The following is a 20283-nucleotide window of genomic DNA, read 5'->3' as shown; positions in this document are numbered from 1 at the left end:
GTGATGAATCTGAGAGAAACTTCTTCTAAGATATATATTCAGTAGTCAAGGCTGGAGTAACGGGAGGGTGTAGATGGCTGCTGCTTCAGCGCTTGGTTGGATTAGACTTGGCAGGGCTCCAGGTCATGGAGATGGATCTATGGGCCGACTGACCGACTGACAACATGGATGGTTTGATTTGGTCTTTACTATTCACCTCATTTCATTTTCTCTCATCTGTGTGTAAGAGTTTGACTGAGAGGGATGTGAGTGCTGAGTGTGTGTGTGTACGATGTAGCCATACATGTGCATGTGTGCTCTTACAACAGGGTTTGAATCAGTGACTGGAAGCTTTCAGAGAAACGCACATCCGCACTCCTCCATGGCTTTTCATCTGCTTCCAGCATGTCTCGCTCTGCCGTTGCCGGTGCTCACATGGGCTCCCGTTAATACGTTGGCGAGCGCATGTGATTCTGAACAGATGTTCCTGCAGCATATGAAAGCATTGCTGCTACACCTCAAAACACAAGTTGCCCAGTGTTTTTGAAGACATCCCCAAAAACAAGTGCCACTGGTCTGCTTGAAAACTGTTCACTGATGGCCAAAAAACTCACACTGCCACACCTCTTTTCTTCTTGCCCCACCCCCTTCTCCTTCTCCTTCTTTGTTCCTGCCCTCTTACACTCTGTGTGGGACACCACCCTTTGTGATTTTAGGAAAGCTCAGAGGTACCTCCCATACTTTTTTATGTATCTATGGCTAATGAGCTATTCTGGATGGTTTTGAAGTTGAATGTATTGACAGGCTCTTGAATGTATGGTAATTTCAGACTTAGAGCTGTTCAGCTTCAAATTCTTATGTGCAATTGCTGTTAAATTGGAATGTTTCATTTTTGGTAAGGTAAGGTGTTGACGTATGAGTGTGTGTGCATATGCGTGCGTGAGCGTGCTGTTACTTTTGCCTGCATGCGTGCGACTGAATAGAAGCTCGAGCCTACCGTGCTTTTGAAAATCGGGAAGGTAGGTGCTGCTCGATCGGTCGGCTCTGCATGACGCTGATGAATACACTGATTGGCCCACATGAAGACAGGCTTGATCGTGACAGGCTGATCTGCGTCTATTGTGCTCTTTGATTGGATGAGAGAGACGATGTGATGACGGCTGTCTCCCATTGTGACAGGGCTGCCGTGCATTCGCTGAAATGTGCCATTTATTGAAATGTTCATCCTAGCTAGCAGATAGAAATATCTTGAAGAGAACAAATGATGTCTCTAAACATCTATCATGTAAGACATCTCTATTATGACAAGTATATTTCTATCTGGGCTTTTTTTTCTGTGTTTTGATTGCTAAGTAAACTCACATTGCTGAAGTTTCTGCCTTAAAATGTCTGCCGTGAATCATCCAGGTGGCAGTGAAAATTTAATGGCTTCATCTGGCTTATGCTCAGCATTTTAAATCACCTACTTAAGGACAGACATGTATTAACATATGTTTCCAGCATTATTACACAATGTATTCAGTGTATTTGTGTATAGTGGATGCCCTCGCTATTACGGATGTTTGGATTGTGATAGGCTAAAAAGTAAAACTGTTTCTCTTATTTATTTTTTAAACCTTTGAAGCCTCTTTCAGACACTGTACACATGAAAAGGCTGCGTGTGTGTTTGCGCGAGTGTGTTTTTGCTCTGCATACTGAGATGTAAAGGCTGTCAAATGGTGCAGACGAAGCCTAGCTTAGGTTAGCTCAGCGTAAAGAGGCTTTTTGAGGAGCCTGCAAAGCTGAAATGAGTTTCTTTGAGGGGGTGGATTGGTGTGGGGAGGGGTGTCTTAGAAAGATATATAGCATATGTGTGTGTGTGCGTGTGCGTTTGTGTGTGTGGGCAGGAGAAATTGAGAAAAAGAGACCGTGCCTGTGAGAGAACAGCTAAAGGAATGAATGATAGAGGGAGCAGAGAGGGAAATAGGAAGCGAGGGAGAGATAAAGTGAGTCGTCTTTTCTCCTGTGATGTAGAGCAACTGCCTGTATCTGCAAAGGGACAGCGGTGCTCCTGTCTGCCCTCCCAGCCCAGTCATTCACCAAGGGAGATCAGCCCTGATGGGGAGCGCTGGACCTTTCCCCTCCTCCATAAAACACAGTTATCATTCTCCCTGGAAATGATACCCACAGATCACTAATCACTTTGAGTGGGTGAAAATGCACGAATTGTGGAGGGAAGAAAGAAAGGAGGGAGCCAAATTGGATTTTCATAAGTATCGAGCAGCCAAAGGAAGAGGGGGGAAATGGATTTTTTCATGAAAAGTATTGAGCAGCAATAATCTGGATGGAAAATGTGCTTAAAGCCAAGTAGCAGATTTTGCCCTTTTCTTTTCTCTCTGTCTCTCCAAGAATAGACCGTGAAGGGTTCTGGGTGAATGAATGATTGTAGATTCTGAATAGGATTGACGAGTGGCTCTTGGTCATAATTGGCAGCTATGCTTGTTTATGATATTTGTATGTTCTTCGAGCTCTGAAGCCGGCTGCCTAGTTAATAATGGTTGTTTGTCTGCATGTCCAAGTGTTCTCGATATCAATCCAACAATCTATACGCTACACAGACAAGTGGTCAGCCTCGCTTGAAGTGACCTTTAAAAATGCGTGTACGTGAACGGACGGACAAACAGACGCAAACTCACACACAATAACCTTTAGAGAGTGCCCGCTGAGTAGGTGAGTGAGTATGTGTTCAGTGTAAATATGCATGAGTAAGGCTGCCTGCACATATTCTTCACGGTCAGTGGATGAAGGCAGTGGAGAGCGAGGTGTGTTTGCCTGTATGTCAGTGTGTGTCTTGTGTGAGTGCATGGGTGCATGTTCAGGGGAGGTGGATTGTGAGTCATCAGTTGTGACTCATAAAGCGTCGGCAATCAAAGCGGCTCATTTTAACACATTGTCTTATGGTAAAAACACGCAGATGGACGCACACTCCTGGCTGTGCACACACATGCCCAATATCACAGTCTTTGGATTTCTTTTTGAATTGTCTCTTTTGTGCGTTTCCCCCCCCCGCCTCTCCACCCCCTTTTGTTCTTTCATGGATAAATGCGCTTTTTCGGAAGAACGAAAAAAAAGCACACATGTACACACACATACACATACGCAGTGGACGAGCTCCGTGCTGACTCCACCATATGTGGGGTTGGGAGTGGTAGCAGACGCCAAGACAAGAGGAACCAGTCGGTACCAGCAAAGTACAGCATGTCTCCTACCTCTTACTCATCACCACCAACAGCCCTAATAATAAATCATACAAGAGCTGTTTATTTTTTAATAAACTACAGGCCTGCTGAAACAAAATTTAAATACATATTTTTGTTAGTCTAATTACACTTGTATAATTTCTCAGCACACTCTCATCTTACTCTGTTATTTTAGGTGGTACTGTTGAAATGCTTCGCCCCTCATCAGAAGATTAATCAGCAGCAGTGTAAATTATTGATAAATGATGTGTTGCTCTTAGCAAAATGCCTTCCTTTTTAGTTTTAAATAATTTAGGTCTACAGATAATGATTACTTATTGATTAATTGGCAAGTTAGTTTTTTGATCAACAGATTCTGGTGCAGTGCACTTTTATTTATATCATGCCAAATCTTTTTGCCAAATCTCAGCAAAAGCCACCTAAGGGTATATTATAGAAAGAATGTGTAGTGTAGCCATTTACCTCGACCAATTGGTGGGGCTTCTATTTTTATCTATTTTCTTTTTTTACCCGTTACATTAAATGAAATAAATAGAAATGTTTTACAGCCCAAGTTGATGTCTTGGATTTGTCTGACCAACAGTGAAAAACTTCAAAATATTAAGTTTATTCACATGTATGACAAAGCGAAGTAGATACAAACTCCATGGCATTACTAGTAGTATAATCAAACAAAAACATTACCAAGATTGGGCATTAATTTCAGATTAATTAGCCTAGTTAAACACAATATGTTTTGGTTTAGGCTGGTTGATCCATTGTTGACATTTTACTCCCATGGTGAGTATTTTCCACCATATTATGACATTTTAAAATGATTAATCAGCAAATTAATCATCTCCAAAAATTTTAGTTAGTGTCAGCGCTGTCAGGAAGCAGTGAAAGAACAGGCCCTGCGTTTATGCTTTTAGGTACAGTGAACAAGTATCAACTCAAAAATGTAAATTCACTCAGTTATTGTTTGCGTTGGCCTGATTTCTGTTCCTCCGGCTAATCCTAGCAAAGTACAATGAATGAAAGATACTCATCAGACGCACATTAGCCGCTGATGTTGTAAAGCTTACATAATTAACAAGACGGGCAAGTGAGCAGCCTCCAACTCGAGGTGAGAGAGAGAGATGCTTAGTGTTAGAAGGCAAGAATCTGATGATTGGCTGCCTGCCTTACTGACTGGCATGATTTTGTTTCCTGATGGCCTCATCTTGAGCTGTGAAAAAAGAAACTGTGCGCCCTCTAGCAATCAGCAATGGTAAAGCAATTGCAGCAAAGTTTTTATTGGAAAATTGACAATTATCCCAGATATAAACTCTCCACTAATGGGACTAATTCTGCCTCTACTCTCCACTACTAACACCCATTACGCCACTGTACTACAACACTCATTAATGCTTAACACCCATGCAGTTCTTGTAATGAAAGTCACAGCACCACATACAGTGCTCAGCCCCCACATTATCAGGGAGATGCAGTTACTGAATTCAACATGGGAAATGTGCTGCAATCCCACTACTAAATGTATACTTTTACTGGTAATTATATGCAATTACCAGCTCATTAGCAAGCGTACACATTTACATTTTTTAGCATTCACTGCAACGCTAATAGGGAACACCCAAAGCCAAAGCACCCTATAATGGCCTAAAAATAAAGACATCAAACGGACTCTCCATTTGCAGAGGATGAAGGGGAAAGATAGAGCGGAGGCTGGCAATGAGTATGTAAGGGAGGGTGGGAGGACGGGTGGATGGGGTAGGGTAAAAGAGTGCAGAAAAGTGATGGTGACGAAAGATAGGAGCGAATTCAGAAAGTGGGAAAAGAAAGGTGGAAAGAGAAGGTCGGCGACGCATGGGGAGACAGGAAGGGAGATAAGACTGCAGCGTTTCTCAGCAGGAGTGCTGCATCTCTCCTTGGGCTCCCCGACTTGACAGAGCCTCGCATCAGCCGGCATGGTATTCATCAGTGATGCACGTACCTCATCGAACACGCACACTCAGACACACACACTCCATTTTTAGAAAGAAAGAGAAAGAAACAGGGTACTTGGTGCTCCAATTGTTTCTTACTTGTCTTAGCAATTTCCATTGTGCCTGGGTGGGAACCGAGAGTAGCGGCCCAATTGGCGATTCACTTCACTACCCCATCTGGCATTTGAAGTTCATTTCTTCGCTTTTTGCCAAAACGACACATGAACGAGCATACGCACACTCAAAGGAATCGTGCATGCATACACAAACACTCATTTACTTGTGGCACTTGTCTGGCGTAACTATGACAATTAAAATAGCCAAAGTGTTCATTAAAAACCCATCACATTACCTTTATGAAAAGAGCTCTTTATGTGCTTGTTATTTGTTAACAACATGCCACAAGAGGGTTTCATTAGGTGCGTGTGTGTGAGAGATGTTAAAGCATGTGTGTGGATCTAAATGCTGCCAATTGTCTGCTTTTTACACATTTTTCTAATTCTGGTGCTCTTCTACTTTACTGTGCATATGTGCCATGTTGTATGTACTGTATGTGTTTGTCTGCATGCCGGTGTGAGTGTGTCTAAAAGGGATGAAACTGACTCTGATCTTATCCAGCTTAAGACAAATACACTGTTCTGCCTGAAGACATTGTCATGGAAACAAGCCAGTTTCCCTGGGTACCAGAGAGAAGGCCAAATTTGAGCAAGACAGAGAGAGAGAGAGAGAGAGACAGAGAGATATGAACACAGATAAAAGGAACAAAAAGGGACAAGATATAAAGGATTGAACACAATGGCAAAAAGTGTGCTGTTCATAGTTTTTTTCTTAACATGGAAATTGAAAAGGATTTCTGATGTACGGTATTATTTTTTTTATGCTCTACTTCTTCTATTTCTATCTCAAAGAAATTCACTTAAATGATTGTATCTTCTCAAAAACATTGCTAAATTTAATATGATTTGCAATAGTCCTGAGATGGACCTTGTTGTTGTTTGTCCAAGAGGTTGTCTGGGGAAGCCATGGCTAGCCCTCGGACCACCTTGCACAACTAATGACAAAGCCTGATGGGGGGGAGGGGGCTACATGTAGAACTGTTAATACATTTAATACCTACTGACCATCTACGTGTTTCTCTGACACATTTAAATGGCAATTATCTTATGAGCCTTATCTTTATCAACAAGATAAATATCTTACACAAGCTCCTATAGTGCATTTCTTCATTGAAGTGATGCCTGAAAAAGAAAAGAAAAAAAAAGACTATTTAGGCTACATTAATTTAACACATAGCAATAAAACCGAGTCATCCATTTCTGTGCCACCCCGGCGTTTGGTTTGACACTGGCCACCCCTATAAAAAATGTCTGGCTCCTCAGTGGCGCCAGCCGTGGGTTCAGACCTTTTAATAGGCTCACTCCACCACATTGACTGATGAAAACGCTAGTATAACGGTTCTGTTTGATAAACAGCAAACCATCCATTCATCGCTAATGGATGGTGCGTGGATGATTTGCTGTTTATTAAGCAAAGGCAATCAAGCAGTCCTTTGTTTTTAATATTCTAAATAAGTTTTAAATACACTACATGGGACTCAAGGAGACTCATATCTTCTTACAGATATAATTCTTTGTTGACAAAAGGACTGCTCATAATGATTCTTTTCAGTGCTGTTTAATGTGCTGCTCTTCTTTTCAATTATTCGATCAGAGCTAATTAATGGAGTGCTTAATCAACAGAAAGCCATCATTCATCCAGGGAATCAATTAATGAATAATCCAGTATCGTAAACGATAATCTCTATAGACATACACCTGAATGCGAATTTACATAAACTGATGGTGGGGAAGATTTTGGGATTTGTTAGATTAAGGTCCAGATTAAGCTTGGGTTTTCTTAACCAATCATAGTTAAGCAGGCTTTGGTAGCTTAGAGATAAGTCCAAGAGTTATTGGATTTATTATAATCCATTCTCAAAACCATAATTTATTTTATGAAGACATTTTGACTTTTTATTAGCTTTGCACTAGTATCCAATGACCGATTAACAGGATTGGCTAAACCTTAAATTTTGACCTTTGACCTCAATAGTTGTGTTGTGAGCTAACTAGTAAAGTAAAGTAAAAATGTATTTATATTGCACCTTTCAAGATAAAATCACAAAGTGCTTCACAGAAACTAGAACATAAAACAACATCAACCAAAGGCAAGTTCGTCCCTACAGCCCTGTCACTGATTATGATTAACAGTAAAGGTGTGCCGGACTTGCTGGAGTATTCTGAAAGATTGGTGCCGCCACTCAAAACCACTGATCAGTGCTGCTATAGGACAAGAAGTCAAAATTCTCAGTAAAGGAATTGTGGCATTTCTTTCAAAGCGTTCTCCAAAACGTCTTTTTAAGTTTTTGCAACATCCACATCCGTATAATCTATAAATCTCCAGGCTTCTGCATTGACCTGTCATTGAAATTGTAGCACCAACATTATCACACATTTGTGTCTTCAATCCACGCCAGCAACGAAAGAATGCAAAAGTTTCTTTCTTTTCAAAAGTTATAAAATGCTGCTGTTCACTGTTAGAACGTATATAAAAATTCTTATGACTGATGATCATGATTATGTAGATAACACCTGGTTTCAGTTACATCTGATTCTTTCAAGTCAATGAATCACTGCAAAAACAAAAAGTTGGCTTTACTTAAAGTAGTGTGAAAATTCAACCTGAAACAAGTGAATTGTGCCATCTTGTAAGGTTTTTTTTTTTTTAAAAAGCCAACTTAATGCAGTATTAACTCCCTTATTCACAACAGGCCACAGCCTGTTTTATTCATTGGAGCAGGATCTTAATGAAATGGTCTAATGCCAATCACTTGTTAGGCAAAAGTGTAAACCACTACACTATGGAGCCACTTCCAACTTAATATAGTGTACGAAGGTAAAGGAGATATTTTTAATCTTTAGTTATATCATGCACCCAGAGCACTTGCATGAAAATATATGACCATTATTTGTTAAGCGGCAAGTTTCAGTTTGTGTACCATATACCACAATGTTTCCAGAAAGACTTGTTTTACTGACATCACATTGACTGGGAGTCTCTGCTATGGTGGTCTATTGCTACATAAGCACTTGAAACCACCCTGCATATCCAGAAGAACAAAAAGTGTAAACATGACATAACATAAAAAATGATCACAACATTACTAGATTAATTAGCAGTCCTGTGAGTCTTACATTCCTGCTATTGCAGAAATTATATAAAACCTTCCTATCATCAACGATTTGCAAAAAATGACAAACATTTAGAAGAAACCATTCAGACAGGTGTCTATATTGTTGGTGATTTTTCAACTCAATCACAGTTTCTGCACTATTCTTCACTTTTAGGTCAGTATTGTATTTTTCTGTGCTGGTGTAGCATTTTTTAAAGTGCATATTTCATACTGGGAATAAATGCTTTCAATTGAACAACAACAACAAAAAAGAAATAAGACATCAACATTGCAGACGAGCAATCTGTCACTTGTGTCCTGACAGTAATATCCTCCTCTACAGTATTGCTCCCTTGGCTGTGATGTGATAGCCCAATCGCTTTCAAAGCCAGATGCTGTATATCACCGAATAGAGATGGAAACGGCATTTGCAGCCTTTAGTGAACTCGACTGTATGAATTCTCACACTTTAACTTAATATGGAAACTATGCATATGTTAGCATACATTTACATACATTTCCAATGCTGGTCATCTATCTGTATAGTGTACGAGTGTATAGTTAATCCACCTGTCTGTTATTAAGAAGGGATGCCTTCGTGCAGGATGCTTGAGTTTATGCTGCGTGTGTGTGTGCATGTGTATTTGCATGTGTGGACAGTCTGAGAGGAGCTGATAGCAGAACTGCATGGTGGGCTAAAAACGAGGTGCAAGGGAACTGCAGCGTGCTATCTTCAGAATGACAGGGCTGCCATGATTGAGGCTTGCTACACTAGGATTTAGATACACCAGCATTTTTCTGTCTTTACCTCTCTCTAGCCATCCATCCCTCCTTCTCTGCCACTCCCTTTCCTTGTCTCGTCTTTCTTTCCTTCTACCTTATTCTCTCTTCTCTTCCATTCTGCATTGCCCATCTCAGTGAGTCTCCTGCTCCCTCTTTTTTTATTCCTTCTCCTTTCAAATTCTCCAATGCATCTTCCTCTTTCCCTGCTTCTTTCCATCCTGCTCCCTCTATCAGGTGCTGTATAATGTAGGCTCCCCCGACGTGCTCCCAGCCTCCATCCGCCATTTTGATTCAGTACAGCTGTCCATGATAATGTACTGTTCACTCAATCACTCTTTCTCTCTCTCGACCTCCTTCTCCATCTCTCTTCCTGTCTCTCCCCCCTCTCTCTGTTTCTGTCTCTGAAACACATGCATGCACAAACACATTCATATTTGGTGTAGCCCCTGTAACAGTGGGTTGCCATGGAAATGACAAATTAGTGTGCGAAACGCTGAGGACGCACATGAGCAGAAAAATGCAACACACACTTGCCATGAGAGCGCAAACAGACAGAAACATCCAACTGATGTGTGTTTGATCATTGGAAGGGTGGTACAGCTGCAGCTGGTCTCTGAAGCAGCAACCATCAGATCAGTTATTCTCGCTCCCTCTCTCCCCCCTCGCCTCCCCACGGACTGCTTTATTCATTACAGCAGTAGCTTAACGATAGTCTTCAAGAACTAATGCCAGTCACCTTCCATCTTTACATTTATGCTTATTCTCAATCCTTGCATAGCCTTCAAAGTTCACTTCATTAATTTTGTACAAGTTCCTTTCATATTATCCTGTTCCTAGACAGACCTCTCCTTCTGCAAATGCAGTCGCTGGAGTGTGTTTTGGACCATTTTGCAACCCACATATATTCACCCCTGACAGCCAGCTGTAGAAAGGCTTACTTTAAAGGTTCAACTGATAGCTGGAATCAATTAATAGTGACATATTTTCACAGCTTACCAGGAAGTCGCTCGGTTTTTTCCAAACCGTCACTCGTTTTTTGTTCTTTCTTTCTCTGTGTATGAAAGTGAAGTAATTGAAAATGCAATACAAAAGCCTGTCTTCCTCTTCTAATTGTCAGTGCTGACAGATGATGGGAGAATCTCAGCTGATAGGCTTTTGCATAACAGTGGCAATTGTATGGTGATTTTTTTAGTGAAGCTTTATGCCTTGTGTAAATTTGTTTTAAGGTGCATAGAGTCTTTATGTAATTGCAGTGGTCTCATTACACCATTAGTTAGAACAAGAATTGAGAAAAGCATATTTTGGTAAGCTGCAGAACATTTTCTTTGTTTATTTTTTTCAAAGTATTTGAGCCAACCACAGGGCCCATAAACCAGATTATTCCTAGCGTCCTGTCCAAGTCTGGATTAACAGGGAGGATTGCATCAGGAAGGGCACCCAGTGAATAATCTTTGTTCAAATTAAACAAGTGAATGAAAAATAAGATTTCCAAACCAGAGCAGACGAGGGCCAGGCTAACAACAACCACTAGTTACTAGGTTACCAATGAAAACTTTGCTACTGAGGAGGAAGATAGTGAGAAGGTGTGTTTGGAGACAGAAGGAAAACTGGGAGTGTAGAGGTGAGACTACGGACTTAAAATGTAGGTACTACAATATCTGGAGCTTTAGTGTGACAGGAGACAATGTAACAGATAGGGTGTGAAGGAAGGGAAATAGATCGTTTGCTATAGTGACCCCTAAAGGGAGCAGCCAAGAGAAGATTTGATTAGTCACCGAGGTGCAGTGGAGGAAGCTGTTTTTGATTTAGTTGTATTTTTCCTGGTAAAAAGACATTTCAGGAAGTGTTTTACCCTACTGACCTTCATTAGAGCATATTTTTTCAATAGTTTGCTGTTCAGTTGCTGCATATTTCAACACGTTACAAACCCCAGCAGTGCCGCATCCTTGGTGTTTTTTATTTTATTGATCATTGAGGGTTAAAAGATGAAATTAAAAATTATTGTTGGATCTGTCTACCAACAGTCGGCTTGTGTGAATTACTTACACACGAGAAGTTTCACAGCTCTGTGTCTCTCCAGTGCTCACAGCTGGAGGAATTCAAAAGAGAGCCTGCTTTGTTTTTAGCTAAAAAAAATTGTTGATACAACCACTTATTTTATAAAGTGGTAAATAAAATAGTAAATAAATACATTTAACAGCTTCCCAGTATCCAAGAAAAGAAATCTCCTTATTAATAACTTTGTAAATTCAGTGGTGTAAAATCCCAACGTATTTATATGACCCAAAGAATAGAACATTTTAGAAGTTTAGGCCAGCAAATGTTTGGTATTTGGTGACAATGAACGGCCAATTAATTTTTTTCGACTAAAAAAACACAAGAAGAATAGATATAAAAACAATTTTTACAGTTTTCTTCAGAAATATCCTTTAATTAGCTTTAAAGTTACCCAAAGCTAATTAACTTTAAAGAGTTTTCTTTTCCCTTCTTCTATTCACTCGCTTTAATCAGGTATAATTTAGGACCGTTATTGCAAAAAGTGACCTCAGAGATAAAGTAAAGCTTAGCTTAGCTGTCCAAACACGCAGCCCACGAGAAACAATTCCCACAGTAGGGGTGGGTGATATAGACACAAAATGATATCACAACATTTCAAGAAAACTTCTAGTATTTTTGACAAAATAGAAAAAACTCCTGAACATTTTACTGATGCTAGCAGCCTGCATTTAAGTGCAAGTTAATGACGAGTATTTTTCCATCCTTTTTTCAATTGAGTCTACTGAACCAAAGAGCCAGCAGTAGCAGCAGCCATAGTGCAACAGTGGTGACCCAGCAGTACATTAAGTGACACCACATAAATCAAGCTGCTTTGCTAGTGTTTTCCCTGGAAATTTAAGTAATTTTATGTTAAGCAGGTATCTTAACACTTTTATTGAATGGTAACTAAAGTAACTTGACCTTGTAACTTTTCAAAAGCCGCACAAATATTATCAGATAATAAAACTGGAAAATATTTTCTACCTTTGATGGGTTGTGTCTTGGGTCAAGCTTTTAAACCAGCTGCTTAAAATTTCCATCCACTCCATGTGACCTTCCTGTCATGTGGAGTGCAGCTAGCTATGAACTAGCGAGTGCAAATACCCAGCACAACTAGTCAGCGCACCAACAACACAAGTGGAGTCATGCGCCTATATCTGGGTTGACGTCCAATCACCAAATGCTGGAATCTCCTACTTGTAGCCTGGTTATACTCAACAGTTTGTTTTTGCATCCAGGGGTGAAACGAGTCGTTTTCACCTTTTGGGGGAAACATTTTCTTGCATATTCTGCAAAGCACTGCTCATGATCGAAGGTTATTAAAACAGCTACTCTTTTAGATGCTAAATTATGACATGGTGCTGTTGTGCTCTGATGTGCCTGGGCTAGTTTGTGTTATGTTGCTATAGCAATGATATCAGAATAACGATAGTATTTTCAGATATAATCAAAGATTTAGGGTGTATGGCCCAGCCCTATACCAAACTTCTACAGTACATTAATAAATATAAAGTACTAAAAATTCTCCACAGGAACATTTTTATAATTCTCATTCTTAGGCTCTCCTTTTCTTTCCCCTTCATTTCTCCCTCGTTCACTGTATTCCTCCGTTCTCCGACTCGCTTGTTTTGATCGACAGTGCTTTCCACAGGATGAAGTGTGACATGTGGTGTGTATGTCAGTGTCTGTCTCACTGTTTACTCTGAGCTAATACTGACTCACTCCATTAATCTGAGCTACAGAAGATCCACTCCAACCTGCCCACTTGAGAGCGTGTGCGTCTCTGTGTGTTTTAGGTGTGTCTTCACAGTGAACACATGCACGCACGTCTTCCTTGTGTTTGTGTCACCCAATATGCATTTTCCTGTCTGAATGTGTGCGTGCACGTCTGTTGTGCATGTGATGTAATAGAACGAGGAGTGAGCGTTTGCGGGCCAGAGCTTCCAGATCGATGCAGAGATGCTTTATGTGCTCCTGTCTGCTCTAATGATGTGTCTGTAAATTAGCAACAGAATGGTGGAGCACTACACTGAAACCTAATGGCACCTCTGTAAATTACCGCTACAATGCTGCTGGACGGCTGCGTGTGTTCCCATTGTGAACAACACACACCCACCCCTTCTCGCTCTGCCACCTCATCTACATTTGGCTCCGTTTGCGTGTGTGTGTGAGAGAGTGAGTGAGTATGTGTGATTGTGTTAACATTTGTGGCTGGTCTTTCTGTGTACGTTTGTGTGTGGGGGTCTCCTTTTTCTTCGCTCCTCTCAGTAAAGACTAGCCCAAGGCCCTGAGTTGGTAATAGCTTTTCTGACAGCAATACACCAATATTTACAGAGACCAGCACCCACCCACACCCCCGCACATTTCATGCACACATAAAAAGCATATAGTTGTCTACACTTTCAAACGCTTGAACGCGAACTCGCACGCAGTTTTTCTTTTTCTCTTTGAGGCATGCAGACACATACTCTTAATTAACATGCTGGGAGGGAAGGAATCACACAACACAATGTGTTGTTTCTCACTCATATATTGGCATTCACACTTTGGATTTTTTTTTCATGCAACTAAAGCAAAGAAAGACAATTTGCCACAATTGGCCTTTGAATTGTGATATATTCTCACTTTTTCCTTCTCATTATTCTCTCTGTGTTATATTCACTCAAGTGCTGCCGATTCCATTTCAACATCCCTCTCTCTGCCTCTCACTACCTTAATAACCTATTACACTTCAGTCTATTCATTATATGGCATCTTTCCCCCCCTCTTCTCCTCTCCAGCGGTTCCTCACCAAGTGTCTCTCCTGCTCCAGCTTCACCTAGCGTGTGCTAAATCCTCCTCTGTTCCCCTCGTCATTGTGAACTACAAGATGGTGGTTATGCCAGAGGCTCCACAGAGCAAAGAAAAAGAGGCCAGTGAGATGTGAGGAGAGGAATGGTGGCATGAGGCCAGGAGGGAGGTGTGAGAGCTATAGGGATGGTGGTGAGGAGAACGCTGGAGCAGATGCAGAGGAAGGGTGATGTTTTTGAAGGTGGGGGGAGGTGAAGAGACAGATAATGTCGCCTCTACTTGTCTATGGCAGCACGATAGTATGATCATTTTTGCGGATGTGTGCGTAGGTGTGCATATTTGTTCTGCTGCTGGCTTGCGTATAGAGTAGTGTGTGTAGGTGTGAGAGCAGATAAGTGAATGCGAGCTTAAGTATGATGGATTGTAAAACCTTGGTCTAGTGTCCTTGTGGGTCACTAAGGGTGTGCAAGGTAAGTTGCTACTGGCTGTCTGCCTGTTACTGAATTCTAATTGGCCACTCCTACCTGCTTTGGCTGCCATTATGCTTGCAGGCTGCTCTTCTCCATCTTCATCGTCGGTTTTTGCCATTCACTTTTAAAACTTCCCTAACCTTTGCTGCCGCCACACACACATACGCAGACACTTACACATTTCTGGCATTTAACAAACATCATGAAAGGAGCCATGTTGTCAAACAAGAGCACCTCACTTTAGACTGCCAACACAGCTGTTCTCTCAAAAGAGAGACAGGTTTCGTAACGAGTTTGGAATGCTACAGACTCACGACTGTCTCCCGCACATCCACACTGTTTAATCTCTAACCCACATGAATGATCAAAGCTTGTTTACACACCACTCTGTGGTACAATTAGAGGTATGGAAGGAAGTGTTTCTTCCAAGTGCTGGCATCAGTGAGGCTTTGCTTGACAATAACAGCATTTTCAGCATCTTAAACAATATGTTTTGTACTGCATATCTGAATCAAATTTAACCAGGCCCAGCTGAGCTTTGTTTTACTCAGCTGGCTCTGATGAACACCCACCATTTTATCATCTTTGAGCATTTTGTGAAGAGCAGTGTGGGAAGAAGCAACATAGCTTGGAAAATGTACCACTCATTATGATAATGCTTTGGCAACAACGTAATGGTTCCATGCTTCTGTTTCCTCCTCCTCTCCCTTTGCCTCTCAGCTCGCGAGGAGTACGTCGCCACCTTCAAGGGCTCAGAGTACTTTTGCTACGACTTGTCGCCCAACCCCATCCAGTCTAGCAGTGATGAAATAACGCTCTCCTTCAAGACACTGCAGCGCAATGGCCTCATGCTGCACACCGGCAAGTCAGCTGACTACGTCAACCTGGCGCTCAAGAATGGGGCAGTGTCACTTGTCATCAACCTCGGCTCTGGGGCCTTTGAGGCTTTGGTGGAGCCCGTCAACGGAAAGTTCAACGACAACGCTTGGCATGACGTCAAGGTCACCCGCAACCTGAGACAGGTAACCAAACAACAGGAGATGGAGGAGTAAGCGAAACAGAGAGGAGAGGAGACAATTTATGTTACTGATAAGGCTTTTGGGAAGAAACATTTTCAGTCATGTAGAGAGGGACATAAAGATAACAAGGATGAATGGAAGTTTTACTGATAAAATGCTTGGTAAATGGCAGAGTGAAGTAAAGCACAATTTGAAAATATTTTAAGATGTCAAGATAAAAAAAATACTTGTTCCAGCTTCTCAAATGTGACAACATTGTGATTTTTTTTGTTTTTTTACTTCATTAGCTTGTTTGTGAAGTTTAGACCTCAGCTGGGGTTTTCAGAAACTTTGCATTTAATGTCTCTTATTGTACAGGATTGTATTCAGGCTATAGGTGCGGGCAACCCAGCACTCCTCATATCTCGTGGCACTGATTCTCTGACGAGATGCAGAGAAGCCAGAAGAAGCAATGATTAAAAAAAAACAAAAAAAACGTGCATACTAAAAGGCTACGCCAAAACAATAATTTCGTTTGCCTGAGAAATAATTGACTCATTAACCAAATGAAGATGTTTATTAGTTGCAGAATTAATTCTGACTCCTTGTTAAATAGATTCGCTCTGTATTTGACTTTGATGAACCACAGTGCAGGTGTTCCAGGGCCACACGGGGCTGAAAAGACTGTAGTCAGCAGAGGGAAGCTAAACAGTGTAGAAACCATGGTCAGTGGTCTGTTGTCCAATTGCAGTGATGCTATGGTAGTAAGAAAATACCTGAGGTTTTGGTCTTAGTTTACAGTGGCTTTACCAGCAGACCTGCACTGCTCTCAGCTCTAGGTGAGTGCATTTTCAATTGTGTGTTTGAGTGAGTGAATGACTGAGAGAGTGAAAGAGCGAGGGAGTGGACTAGAGAACATACAGGGTCACTAGCACCCAGGTGCTTGTAACCTACCTGTGCCCTGCCTCTACCGTTTGCCTGTCTGTACTACTAACTTGACTACTAACTTTACTAACCTGCTAGTGAAACTAACCACCATCCATGGAATGATTCATTCTACTAACCTAACCTGTGCCCTTCTCCTAGCGAAACCACTCCAACCAACCTACTAACCTCACCAGAGGCCTTCTAGCTTTCCTTTTTTTGTTCCCGAGGTTGTTCTGTTCACAGTTTTTTGCTTTCCTTTCTCCCCCTCTCCTACAAAGCACTCAGGCATTGGACACGCTATGGTAAACAAACTCCATTGTTCGGTAGATATCATTCTAATTGTTTCTTAGTTTGGGTTTGCCCCGTGTCTATTTCCTTTTGAACCATAGACATCAAAACTAAACCAATAACAGGATAAATGCGGTTGGTAATCTTTTACGCTTAAAAAGCCCACATCCACCTTCCTTGCCAACCACTTTTTTTCTATAAATCCTTTCCCTCCCTTACTTCTACTGTTTTTATTTTCACCCCATCACTTTGTGACTGACATGTAGGCCCACGCTGATTGGCTCATCCCTCACCTGCACGCAAATGACGAGCCCTCCCCTTCCCCCATCCTGCATGGCGTGACTCAAAAACCCTTCCCCTCTCTAATTGGTCCGTAAAGTGGATAGAGAGGTTCCTTCCCTTCTTTTTTTAAATTCTTTTTTCTTTTATTTTTCACCAATCCTCCACTGCATGTTCTCCATGGTGCCTCTAACTCATCCTGTCGTATGTTGTTGGAGTTTTTTTGTATTTTATTATCTATTGTGTCCTCTTTGCCAGTGCTTGCATGCAGAGAGAGGAACAGACTGCATGTTTGTATATTTATGTGTGTGGAATGAGGCGTAACCCATCTAACACCTGTGCGTGTGTGCATTAAATCTGTGTGTTTGTCATCCTGATTCGCTGATCTAACAAACCCCCCCCAGACCACTAACTAACCAACTAACACCATCATCACAATTCACCCTAACAACACAATAACATAACATCATCACAATGACTAACAGCATTGAAATCATGAACCCTGACCTCAGTAACCCAACACAGCTTGGCCTGACACAAGTAACACTTCTGTGGCTGCCAACAGTGCAACAACTAACAACTACTAACAAGTAAATAGTACTAACACCTTACTGCATAGCACGAAGATGCCTGCGGAGACTTACTAACACCTGACTGGCTGGGCAAGTTTGCCTGGCAATGATGAGCACCAGCAGTCAGAGGGAACTTATTGTAGTGGGGAAATAAAGAGCTCACAACCTTTATGGGCAGCCAGACATGGTCAGTAATGTACTGTAGAATATCAGAGAGTGATAATGTACCACTAACGGTGACTTGAGTGTGACAAGATTGGATATCAGTGACACCTAAAAGCCTCTGTACAGGCTATTACACTCCAAAATGAGCTGATTAAATTATAAGAGCACCAGTGTCACTTTAGGCAAAGCATTTAGGAAAAATCTTGTTAGCATATTAGGAAATAAATCAAATTGCGTCTTCTGCCTAGACCGTAAAGCAGCTTAAGCGTACGAACCATAAACATAAGTTGGAAAATTTCACTGATATGGGTTAAGTTGGCTTTTCCTTTAATAAACAAGGCTAACCTTTTAGCAAAATCACTATGGTTTAGTCTATTTTTTACCATGCAGTCACAGAATAATAAACTGCCTTTGAAGTCTGGGTACCGAGAGAATTGTGGCCCTGAAGCTTTGGGTTTCAGCAAAACTTTATTAATCGCATAGAGAATTTACAATAGACTTTTTGCTCTTGATAGGCCGAAGATAGAAGATTATGCCGTTTTAATTCTCAGAGCGCACAAAAGAAAAATGAGAGTTTACCACTACCTGCAGGAGTGAGCGGTATTTAGCAGTGCATAGTTACATATTTCTGAAGCCGGTTACATCAGCAAAGCCAAGAGGCGACACTACTCAGTTACACCACACAGCCAGCACTGATCCAACTGCTGCGAATCAAAGTGGCCAATTCCCAAAACCAATCAGGCCTTCTCCCTGCCAGAATGCATATAGATTGGTTACCAGAGCAACGGGGGCTAATTTGGCTGGTCAGCGCCTAGCTAGCGCTTAGCGCTGCCTTTGGTGTGAGTATATAGCGTGTCCTTTCCCTGTGCTTTGTTGTGTAGGTGACCATCTCTGTGGACGGCATCCTGACCACCACGGGCTACACACAGGAGGACTACACCATGCTAGGCTCTGATGACTTCTTCTACGTGGGAGGAAGCCCCAGCACCGCTGACCTGCCTGGTTCTCCAGTCAGCAATAATTTCATGGGATGTCTGAAAGAGGTGGGGCACATGCTTGATAGGTAAAAAAAAAAAAAAAACCTAATTATTGGCATAGGATAAAACTTTGCATGTGTAAAATGTCTTTCCAAGTGCTTAATGCTGTCCGCTTTGACCTAAGGTTTAAGAAATATTCATTTAAACTAAAATAAATCTTCTTTTCTTTCTTCTGCCACGCATCACACAAACATTTTTACACACAATATCTTATAAAGCACACATACACCGACATGCTTCCATTTGGCAGACTCACACAAGTAGTCCCAGACGCACACGCACACACCCTCCCCAGCATCAGAGAGAATCAGTGATGAGTGTAGTTGAGAGAGTAGATACAGAACTAAGCACTAACATGCTAATTAGGTACGCCACAGAGATGCTCCATCCATCCACTGTGCTTGAAATGGGCCACAGCACCACAGAAACAAAAACTCACAATGCACACATGCATGCATGCACAGAAAACACAGTCGTAGTGTAATATTATATGCCCAAATATTTCCGCTGAAACAGTTGCTGCACGCAAATAAACATACGTATGGATACCCAGAGCTTGATACAACGAAACTCCCAAAGACATCCTCACGCCCATCGGATACACACCCTGCCTGAGTCTCCCTTTCATTCACGCAGATTCACACAGAGGCATAAACAAACAACCAAACAAGCCAACAGATGATGTGCCAAACAGAGAGCTATCTGTATCAGTAGTGAATGCACTCTGTGTTGCTTCATTAAGAGTGATGATGTTTAAATGAGGCTGCCGCTGTCAAAGTGAACCCTCCACTGGCACATTTACATATTTAATACGATGATATGATAATCCATGTGAGCAAATTAAGATGTATGCTGCGAATCATCATATGCATGAGCAATCACGGCTGTAACAGTTTTGTGCATTGGATGCAGCACAGGCACAATCCTCCCCATAAACACCCACACCGTAAGACCGTTTGAAGCACTTATTGTGTTCAAGAGCCACCCCCTTGCCTTAAACACACACACACAATAGCACCTGACATGCAGAAAATTAAAACGCAGAGCCAATGCAGAGGAGTATTTGGTTGCTCACAGGTTATAGAAGGAGGTCTGGATTAATAAAGCAGAGCCTGTGTGCTCATCTCTCAACATCAGAATGCTCAGCACAAGCACACTCTATACACTGAGTCAGAGAGCGGACTGTGTCAGGGAAAGCAAAGAGAGAAACAGTAAAGCAAAGAAAATAGAAGATGTAAAAGCAATCATGCAGGTGGCAGGGACAAATGGGAGTTTGAAAAGATGAAGCCGGAGTGGATGCTGGTCTTTAGGTTCTTGCTTTCATATAAAAAACCCATCAGAACATTTGAATAGAAAATGTGTTTGAATAGGTTAAACATTAATCGATGTGCGCTCAAAAGTCAATCAATCTTACTGTTGCTGAACCTTTTCATACATTTTCCCCCAACGTTATCCTGGGAACTGTCACGTGTGTGTTCCCTTACAGGGAAACAGTCTAGCATCATTGTGTGTGCTAGTACATAATGTTTGGATAGCAGAAAGCA

At 41.6% G+C, this 20283-nt stretch overlaps 1 protein-coding gene across 24 annotated transcripts in view; it reads left to right on the top strand.

Annotated features, from left to right (window-relative positions):
* The window catches only part of nrxn1a (neurexin 1a), a 68248-nt gene that overhangs the window by 11635 nt on the left and 36330 nt on the right, over positions 1-20283 (top strand). For 19 of the 24 annotated variants that reach the window (XM_026178402.2, XM_026178401.2, XM_080305047.1 and 16 more), the window contains 3 exons: positions 15194-15495; positions 16677-16700; positions 18584-18745. In XM_026178402.2, coding sequence (XP_026034187.1) covers positions 15194-15495; positions 16677-16700; positions 18584-18745 — 488 coding nt within the window. The remainder of the gene's footprint in view (positions 1-15193; positions 15496-16676; positions 16701-18583; positions 18746-20283) is intronic. The other 5 variants (XM_026178399.2, XM_080305046.1, XM_080305043.1 and 2 more) reach the window with 1 other exon arrangement.

Source organism: Astatotilapia calliptera, chromosome 8 (assembly GCF_964374335.1).
Source record: "Astatotilapia calliptera chromosome 8, fAstCal68.1, whole genome shotgun sequence".
NCBI classification, from domain to species: Eukaryota; Metazoa; Chordata; class Actinopteri; order Cichliformes; family Cichlidae; genus Astatotilapia; species Astatotilapia calliptera.
Note: the sequence above shows the minus strand (reverse complement) of the source record. Positions and strands in the feature narration are given on the sequence as shown.